General features: G+C 54.0%; 1 protein-coding gene across 2 annotated transcripts in view; it reads right to left on the bottom strand.

The window, feature by feature from the left end:
- The window catches only part of LPAR2 (lysophosphatidic acid receptor 2), a 10,422-nt gene extending 3,652 nt beyond the window's left edge, over nucleotides 1–6,770 (bottom strand). Inside the window, exons 1-2 of one of the 2 annotated variants that reach the window (XM_052669826.1) lie at nucleotides 6,462–6,770; nucleotides 402–1,144 (exon numbers count right to left, since the gene is read on the bottom strand). In XM_052669826.1, coding sequence (XP_052525786.1) covers nucleotides 402–1,144; nucleotides 6,462–6,541 — 823 coding nt within the window. In that variant the 5' untranslated portion in view covers nucleotides 6,542–6,770. The remainder of the gene's footprint in view (nucleotides 1–401; nucleotides 1,145–6,461) is intronic. The other variant, XM_052669825.1, reaches the window with a different exon arrangement.
- Between the last annotated feature and the right edge of the window lie 3,457 nt (nucleotides 6,771–10,227).

Here is a 10,227-nt window from a genome sequence, read left to right as displayed (position 1 = left end):
TGACCCGCACCCCCAAGGGAACGCTGTAGTTATACCAAAACCCCTGGTGGGAAGGAGGGAGCTCTGTAGAGACCCCATAACTCTTGGGGGGAAGGAGAGAACACTGTAGTGACCCCCAGCCCCAGAAGGAGCTCTGTAGTGACCCCATAACCCCTGGGGGGAAGGAGAGAATGCTATAGAGATCCCCAGCCCCTGAGAGAACTCTGTAGTGACCCCCAAGCCCTGGGGTACAGAGGGGGCACTGTAATGACCCCACAACCCCCCAAGGGAAGACTGCAGTGACCCCAACCCCCAAGGGAACGCTGTAGGGACCCCACAGCCTCTCAGGGAAAAGAGGGAGTGCCGGAACAGCCCCACAGCCTCGGAGGGAATGTCAGTGAGCCGCGACCCCCCCAGCTCACCGAGGATGATGGTGACCGTCTTGACGAGGCCGACCACGGTCTCCCTGTAGCGCGGGTGGAAGGAGGTGTGCGCCGACATCCGCCCCATCTTCCTCTTGACGTAGATGAAGATGTGGGCGTAGACCACCGCCATGAGGAGGAAGACGAGGAGGTTGGAGATGGCCCAGAAGGTCAGGTAGCTGCGGCTGTAGAGCGGGGCCATGCTGGAGCACTCCTCCAGGGCGCACAGGCAGTGCCAACCGTAGGATGGGATCAACCCCAGCAGCAGAGCCGTGGCCCAGATGCAGAAGATGAGGATCATGACGCGTTGGTTGGACATCTTGCTGTGGAGCTGCATGGTCAGCACCGTCTGGTGCCTCTCCACCGCGATGGCCAAGAGGTTGACCACCGAAGCGGTCAGACTGGTGTCCAGGAGGCTCTGCCGGATAAACCAGGTCTTCAGGGAGAGTTCGGCCGTCCTCGGCCCCGTGTGGAACATGAGGAACATGTAAGCAATGCCAGCAAAGAGGTCGGCGGCTGCCAGGTTGCCCAGGAGGTAATAGATGGGGTAATGGAAGCGGCGGTTGATGATGATGGCGGCGATGACCAGGAGGTTGGTGAGGAGGACGATGAGGCTGACGGTGAGACCCAGGGCCACCACCAGGACATCTTTGGTCCTCCAGTAGGTGGTGAGCTCCTTCCGGCTGTTGTTGTAGAAGAAACCCACCGACTCGTTGTAGTAACAGTGCTTCATGGCCGCCGGCCTGGAAGGTGGGGGGAGAAAGTGGTGAGAGGGGGGGCAGGCGTGGGGACGGTGTGGTTGGGGGGTGGGGAGGGAGGGGGGAAAGCTGACGAGTGGGGTGGGGTTCTGGGAGGTGGTAGAAATGTCAAAAGATTGGTTTGGAGGGGTCCTGGAAGGCTGTGGAACTATGGAATGGGTTGGAAGGGTCCTTAAAGGTCAAAGAACGTTAGAGTAGGTTGGAAGGGTCCTTAAAAAAAAAAATCACAGAGCCATAGAATGGGTTGGAAGAGTCCTTTAAGATCACAGAAGCATAGAATGGGTTGGGTTGGAAGGGTCCTTAAAGATCATAGAAGCACAGAATGGGTTGGAAGGGTCATTTACAACCATAGGAACATTGAATGGTTGGGTTGGAAGGGTCCTTAAAGGTCAGAGAACTTTAGAATGGGTTGGAGGGGTCCTTAAAAAAAAACCACAGAACCACGGAGTGGATTGGAAGGGTCCTTAAAGGTCACAGAAGCATAAAATGGGTTGGGTTGAAAGGGTCCTTAAAGGTCATAGAAGCATAGAATGGGTTGGGTTGGGAGGGTCCTTAAAGGTCATAGAAGCATAAAATGGATTGGGTTGAAAGGGTCCTTAAGATCATAGAAGCATAGAATGGGTTGGGTTGGAAGGGTCCTTAAAGGTCATAGAAGCATAAAATGGGTTGGGTTGGAAGGGTCCTTAAAGATCACAGAAGCATAGAATGGGTTGGGTTGGGAGGGTCCTTAAAGATCACAGAAGCATAGAATGGGTTGGGTTGGAAGGGTCCTTTAAGATCACAGAAGCATAGAATGGGTTGGGTTGGAAGGGTCCTTAAAGATCACAGAAGCATAGAATGGGTTGGGTTGGAAGGGTCCTTAAAGATCACAGAAGCACAGAATGGGTTGGAAGGGTCATTTACAACCATGGGGACATTGAATGGTTGGGTTGGAAGGGTCCTTAAAGGTCAGAGAACTTTAGAATTGGGTTGGAGGGGTCCTTAAAAAAACCACAGAACCACGGAGTGGATTGGAAGGGTCCTTAAAGGTCATAGAAGCATAAAATGGGTTGGGTTGGAAGGGTCCTTAAAGGTCATAGAAGCATAAAATGAGTTGGGTTGAAAGGGTCCTTAAAGGTCATAGAAGCATAAAATGGGTTGGGTTGAAAGGGTCCTTAAAGGTCATAGAAGCATAGAATGGGTTGGGTTGGAAGGGTCCTGTAAGGGAGGTATAGAGCAGCGCACCCCAAAAAGGCCCCCATAAGAAGCCCCTCAGGGAGGAAACCACGTTGTGCAGCAGCACTGAGCGTCCCTACGGCCCAATCTGCAGAGTCACGGAACCACGGAACCTCACGGAACCTCACAGAACCTCACAGAACCTCACAGAACCATGGAACCAGAGATCCATGGAACCTCACAGAACCACAGAACCTCACAAACAGAACCTCACAGAGCCATGGAACCACAGAACCATGGAACCACAGAACCTCACAGAACCTCAGAATCATGGAACCTCATAGAACCTCACAGAACCATGGAGCCACAGAACTTCACAGAACCTCACGGAACCTCACAGAGCCTCACAGAGCCACAGAACCATGGAACCACAGAGCCATGGAACCACAGAACCACACAGAACCACAGACAGAACCAGAGAACATCGCAGAACCACAGAACCTCACAGAACCTCACAGAACCGTGGAACCACAGAACTTCACAGAGCCATGGAATTACAGAACCTCACAGAACCTCATAGAACCACAGAACCATGGAACCACAGAACCTCACAGAACCTCACAGAACCATGGAACCACAGAACCTCATGGAACAACAGACAGAACCAGAGAACATCGCAGAACCATGGAACCTCACAGAACCTCACAGAACCTCACAGAGCCATGGAATTACAGAACCACAGAACCTCACAGAACCTCAGAACCGTGGAACCACAGAACTTCACAGAGCCATGGAATTACAGAACCTCACAGAACCTCACAGAACCACAGAACCATGGAACCATAGAACCACACAGAACCACAGACAGAACCAGAGAACCTCGCAGAACCATGGAACCTCACAGAACCTCACAGAACCACAGAACCACAGACAGAACCAGAGAACCTCGCAGAACCACAGAACCTCACAAAACCTCACAGAGCCATAGAACCACAGAACCATGGAACCAGAAAACCTCACAGAACCACAGACAGAACCAGAGAACCTGGCAGAACTGTGGAACCTCACAGAACCTCACAGAGCCATGGAACCACAGAAGCTCACAGAAGCTCACAGAACCATGGAATTACAGAACCTCACAGAACCACAGAACCTCACAGAACTGTGGAACCAAAGAACCATGGAACCAGAGAACCTCAAGAACCTCACAGAACCACAGACAGAACCATAGAACCACAGAACCATGGAATCACAGAACCTCACAGAACCGCGACGTCACTCCCAGCACCCCATACCTCCCATGAGCTCTCCATCCGTCCCCTCCAGGTCTGCAACAGTGCTGTCGTTCAACACTCGTTACATCGGGGGGGAAACCTCGTGGGGGGAGACGAGGAAGTGTCAGAACTCAGAGGGTATCCCGAGTCAGAGTGGAACTGCGGGGAGGATGGAGCCCAACTCCTGGGAAGGACTCTGATCATTTCCCTTCCCGTCCTACAGACACCCAGATGCAAAAGCAGGGCCTGACATGGAGGGGTTGGCAAAGCACAGAATGGGCCAGGGTGGAGGGGACCTGGAAAGGCCATCAGGTGCCACCCCCCAGCACTGGACCCCTGTTCCTTCAACCCCATTTCTATGGTTTTATGCTTCTAAAGATGACCTGCAAGGACCTTTCCACCCCAAACACTCCATGGTTGACCTGGAAGGACCCCTCCACCCCGATCATTCCCTGGTTCCATGGTTGACCTGGAAGGACCCTTCCACCCCCAAGCACTCCCTGGTTGACCTGCAAGGACCTTTCCACCCCAAGCACTCCATGGTTGACCTGAAAGGACCCCTCCAACTCAACCATTCCCTGGTTCCATGGTTGACCTGGAAGGACCCTTCCACCCCCAAGCTCTCCATAGTTGACCTGTAAGGACCCCTCCAACTCAACCATTCTCTGACTGTCCTGCAAGGACCCTTCCACCCCACCCCAGCCATTCTCCAGTTGACCCGTAGGGACCCTTCCAACCCAATCATTCCCTGGTTGACCTGTAAGGACCCCTCCAACTCAACCATTCCCTGATTGGCCTGTAAGGACCTTTTGAACCCAACCCCTCCCAGGCTGACCTGTCAGGACCCTCCCACCCCACCCCACTGAACACTTTAACCCCCCCCCAAACGCAGCTCAGACTCCCACTGTCCCAACAACTCCGTCCTCTGCTCCCCTGCCAGCACAGACTGCATTCCGGGACTCTGCAGCTCTCGTTAGCAGCAGGGAGGTGAGGTCATTAATCAGGCTCGTTATCGCCCGCACCCAGCACAGCATTGGGCAAACAACGCAGTCAGGTCTGGCACTGCGCTGAACTTTTGATCTCTGCTGGGAAAAGGGGAGACAGAGGTACATTTATACTGGGAAAGGGGGAGAGGGGAACATTTATACTGGGAAAGGGGGAGAAGGGTACATTTATACTGGGAAAGGGGGAGAGGGGAACATTTATACTGGGAAAGGGGGAGAGGGGGTGCATTTATACTGGGAAAGGGGGAGAGGGGAACATTTATACTGGGAAAGGGGGGAGAGGGGAACATTTATACTGGGAAAGGGGGAGAGGGGAGCATTTATACTGGGAAAGGGGGGAGAGGGGAACATTTATACTGGGAAAAAGGGGAGAGGGGAACATTTATACTGGGATGAAGGAGGAAGGGAGGAAGGCTCCAGGTTGGGAGGTAGAATTTGGGGAGAGGCCATTCTGACAGCAAAGCAGCTCCAAACTCTCAGCTCCCACCCAGTGCTTGAAAAGCAGAACCCCCAAAGGACAGCAGAGCACTGCTGAAGTCACTGCGTGGTGACACACATGGATGCCCAGGGAGGAAGGGATTGCAGTGGGACCGGGGCTCAGAGCATCCCATAATGATCCAGCCGCGCAGACATGAAGCAAAGCCATAAATGCCATCCAACTCACATCCAACCCCGTTCCCTTTTTTTTTTGCCATCAAACCCCACTCACTTTTTTTTTTTTTTGCCATTGAACCCCATTCACTCTTTCTGCCATCCAACCCTACTGACATTTTTTTTTTTGCCATTTAAAGCCCTTCCCCCCACAACCACGGGGATTCATCTGGCACAGTGGGCATCGTTTTGGCCCAGCAGCTGCTCACCCCACGCTTTCAGTCGAGAAACCTCAAAATTTCCAAGGGAGATCCTCGTAGGGCATCCCAAACTGAAAGGAACCCATTGGGATCGCGGAGTCCAACTCCTCCTCCCAGACTTCTGAGCCAACAGCGAATTGAATCGGTGTGACACTGAGCTGGGGGGCGGGAGGGGGGGGGATGGGGGTACGTCCCCAGTAAGCAGCAGCAGCTGCTGTGCCTCTTGATTACAGCCCTGCAGTTAATTAGCCAGGCGACCTTGGCGCTCGGTGGCAGAGAACAACGCCACGAAGCAAAACACGATGGGGGGGAAAGGAAGAGTGCGAGCAAAATCTGTTGCTGTGATGCACAGCGGATCTGGACGAGCCCCCAGACCCCTCCTCACAGCTCTTCACGCTCCGTGATGGGATCTTATGGGATTTCCCCCCTCCTCGCCCCCCAACCCACAGCGGCGTTGAATGGCCAAAACCAGAAGTGAACGCACTCCTCCAACTCCGCTCCCTTTCTCAATGAGAAAACACCGCAGTGGGGGCACAGGGAGAGGCCATGAAAACGCATTTCCCCCCCCCCTCCCAGCCCTTTCCCCCCCTTCCCAGCCCTCTCCCCCCCCTCTCCTCGCTCATAGAACCGCTGCCCTCCATTCACACTGAGCTCAAGAGGTTCTGTGCTGGAAATCACAGCACGAGGGGGGCCCTCCTCCCATCCCTGCCTTCCTCCCACGAATGTGAGAGTCGCTGCTCAGCCCCCCGGAGGTGTGGGAGGACGGAGCGGGGATGGACCTCTCAGATCCACAATCAGTGCTAATTAAAACTGCCTTTTATAGACCCATTGTCCCAAGCCGGCTCGCCGTCCCATTTGTTTCACGCCGCGCAAATTGATGGGGCCAAAGGTTGAAAGCGCCGCTCCTTTTTTTTGTTGTTGTTGTTGTTTGTGGTTCCTTTCCGGCAGAAAAAAAAGAGTGAAGAAAAAAAAAGAGGACAAAGTTTTTGCTCTCTGTTAAAAATAAAGCCATTCTTACCTGCAAACACACCCACTGCATCCAGACCGCGCTTCTAGCATCGCTGTCCCCGCCGCAGGGAAGAGGGAGAGCTGTTCCATATGGAGAACCCCATCTTGGGAGGGAGGGAGGGGGGCAAAGGGCCTTTCCAAACCCAAAGAGCTGAGTGGAAAAGTTTCAGAGAGGCGTTAAGGCCGACGGCTCCCAAAGGCGAATTTGCCAGAGCTGCGATGAGCCCTTCCCTCCTTGGACCCCTCCCCTTGGGCGGATCCTTCGGGATCCCGGATCCACCCCAATCCGAGTCCTCTCCTCCTTGATGGAAGCTGGAGTCTGGTTCCGAATGTGGGCTGGAAGGAGTCGGTTCCGATCCGTCGGCATCGGGCTGGGGGGGTGGTTTCACCAGTATAAAGCACAAACTGGGCCCACCGGACCCACCTGTGCTCGGCTGCTCACTTAAGACCTGCGGTCTTCCTCAGCCTTCATCACGGAGATTTGAGGCTGAACTGAAAGGCTGAGGAATCACCAGCAGAACCAGAAGGGCTGAGGAATCACCCACAGAACCGGCAGAGGTGGGAATGGGTCGGGAGGAGCAGCGATGGATGAGGAGAGGTTGGAATGTCAGCAGGGCAACCCTGGGGTCCGACAGAAGCTGAGCATCACACCGACCTCCTCAAGGTCTCCCTTCATTCTGCAGCCTCCACAGCTGAAACGATGCCACGGAGCTCACGCAAGCCGCCAAAAAAAATGCATAAAAATGAATTGGGAAGAGCTGAGCATCATCAGCTGGTTGTAAATCCACAACCTCCCGAGCAAGAGGGTGACCTGCAGAGGTTCCACCGCCCTTCACGTGGTTCCTCTGAGCAGCAAAACGTCACAGGAGCAGAGTTCTCTCCTGGGAAAGTTAAAGTTTAATGGAGTCACCTCCTTGTGGCAGAGAACCACCAAGGAGTGTTGAGAAGTAGGAGCGTAACACAGAGCCAGAAATACTCATTGGAGACAAAGCCTTTGGTCGCAGACTTCCAGTGCCATCATGACGAGGAGAAATCCGAGCTGTCAGAGTGACAGGGGCTGATCCTTCCCTCCACACAATGCGTTTCTGATCTGCTCGTCTCCAGGATCCTTTTAGGACCCTCATTTGCCCGCTCCTTCCTTTTGGTGTTCCGTGCTGAGAGCAGTGGGTTTAAAGCTCCGCTCTGAGCCCAGCACGCAAACAGCAGTGATGGGCTGTCAGAATGTCAGCGGAGAACTCAGCAGAAACCCCCAGAATTTCAAGGAAGAACCCAGCAGAACCGTTTCCCATCCACCAACACCTCAGTGATCAGGAGAGCAGAACCCAGTGGGACCAATTCTAAATCCAATGAAGAACCCCAGGACCAACACCTGTGGGGTGATCAGGAGAGCAGAACCCAAGCAGGATGGATTCCAAACCCAGAACACCAACGAAGAATCCAGCAGAACTGGTTCCCATCAGCCAACACCTGGGTGATCGGGAGAGCAGAGCCCAGCAGGACCAGGTCCAAACCCAGAACATCAGTGATGTTCCATCCACCAGCGCCTGGGGTGATCAGGAGAGCAGAGCCCAGCAGAATCTGTTCCCATCAGCCAACACCCAGAGCAATCGGGAGAGCAGAACCCAACGGAACCAGTTCCAAACCAAGAACAACAACGGAGAACCCAGCAGAACCAGTTCCTATCCACCAACACCCAGAGCAATCGGGAGAGCAGAACCCAGCAGAACTGATTCCAAACCCAGAACAACAACGGAGAACCCAGCAGAACCAGTTCACCAGTTCCTATCCACCAACACCCAGAGCAATCGGGACAGCAGAACCCAGCGGGTCCGGTTCCAAACCCAAACCCAAATTCCAACCCCCTGCCCCAACGGCTCAGCACTCAGACATCCGTGGCAGCTTTGCAGCAAAGAGGCAACGGTGCATTTTTTGCAGTTCTGGGCCCCATTGAACGCACAGAGCCCAAATTCAGGACAAAGAGGGAGGAGAGATCAGGTTGGATCAGATCAGGGCTTGTGCAAACCCGTCCTGGGTGGTTTTGTGCTTTCAGACAGAGGGGAGAGAACATTTCTGAGCTTAACAACAGCAGTTTTTTCCTTCGTGTTTTTGCAAAAAGGGGGGTAAAAAAAGCAGGAAAGAAGAGAGCATCCATTTGCAGACTGAAGGGAGCAGAGCTGAGATTGCGTCGGGTTGGAGAGAAACCAAACGCACGCATGACCCCGAGTGACCTCACCCTTCAAGGACGCGGAACTCCTCCCCCAAAAATTCACTCCTCCTGAAAACAACACCGAAAATCTTAATAATAACCCCCCAAAAAACCTGACGCCATTCAGTCTCCTTTTGCAGCTGAACGATCGCCCCGGGTTGGAGCTCGGGCGCCTGAGTCCATTTGCAGCAATGCTGGAGGTGCGTTTCCCTCCCCGCTGCTGGGAGTTTCCCTTCTGTTTTAATTTATTTTTTACCCTTCTCTGATCGTTTCGCAGCCATGTTTTGCAGCATCCGCCCCTCTCCACCCCCTCCTCCGTCCCAGAAACCCCATCTGAGCACATCCTGGTGCCCAGCAGAGAGAACTCACAGGGAAATGCTTCCAAAGTCAACAGACCTCTCCCTCCCCTTCATTGCACCTCTGTTTTCTCAAGGCAGCGTTAATGGCTTTCGTGGATTTCGTGTTTTCAAACAGAGCCAAAGGTTCTCCTTCAGCCTCACGGCTGCGACTGCTGCTGATGGACAGAAGGTTTTTACTTCATCCCCCCTCTCCTCATTGCTGCGACCCTCTCCTGGAATCCCGGGAATGTTAAAGAACTCTGCAAGGAGCATCACCCCCTCCTCCTCCCCCCCCCCCCCCGCCTTTGAGCCCCCTATGCCAGCAGAGCCAATTCCTCCCATTCATTCTTCCAAGCCTCAGCTGGCCCTGAGCTTCCCATTAATTCTCCCCACTTCCCAACTGGTGCAGGGGTTCCCAAATCCTCAGCATGGCCCAATTCATCCCATTCATTCCTCCAATTCCCAGCTGGCCCTGAGATTCCCAGTAACTCCCCCATTTCTCCAACTGGTGCAGAGATTCCCAGAGCCAATTCCTCCCGCTCATTCTACCCAAGTCCCCAGCTGGTGCAGAAATTCCCATTTATTCTTCCATTTCCCAACCGGTGCAGGGATTCTCGTCAATTCTCCCCAATTCCCCACTGGTGCAAGGATTCCCAAACTTTCAGTGAAGATCCGTTCCTCACATTCATTCTACCCAAGTCCCAGCTGGTGCAGAGATTCCCAGTAACTCTTCCCAGTGGGAATGGGGGTAGGGATGTGGGGATGAGGGTGGGGGTGTGGTGGGAGCGGGGACAGCAACGGATTTGGTATGGGGATGGGGGTGGGGATAGGGATGGAGATGGGGATGGGGACAGGGATGGGGATGAGATGGGTTTGGGATGGGAATGGAGGTGGGAAAGGTGTGGAGATGGTGACGGAGGTGGGATGGGCTTGAATTGGGGGCCAGAGTGGGATGGCGATGGGGGTGGGATGGGCTTGGGATGAGGACGAGGGTGGGCTTGAGATGGGGATGAGCTTGAGGCAGGGTTGGGGATGGAGTGATTGCACTGAGCTTTGAATTCACATTGACTCAGTGGGGAAAAGCAAAAAGCCTGAAACAGGAAGGGAGGAAAGGAGGAAGGGAGGAAGGGAGGAAGGGAGGAAGGGAGGAAGGGAGGAAGGGAGGAAGGGAGGAAGGGAGGAAGGGAGGAAGGGAGGAAGGGAGGAAGGGAGGAAGGGAGGAAGGGAGGAAG

Source organism: Tympanuchus pallidicinctus, unplaced genomic scaffold (genome assembly GCF_026119805.1).
Source record: "Tympanuchus pallidicinctus isolate F22 unplaced genomic scaffold, pur_lepc_1.0 scaffold86, whole genome shotgun sequence".
NCBI lineage: Eukaryota > Metazoa > Chordata > Aves > Galliformes > Phasianidae > Tympanuchus > Tympanuchus pallidicinctus.
The sequence above is the reverse complement of the archived record's forward strand: the minus strand, read 5'-3'. Positions and strand labels throughout refer to the sequence as shown.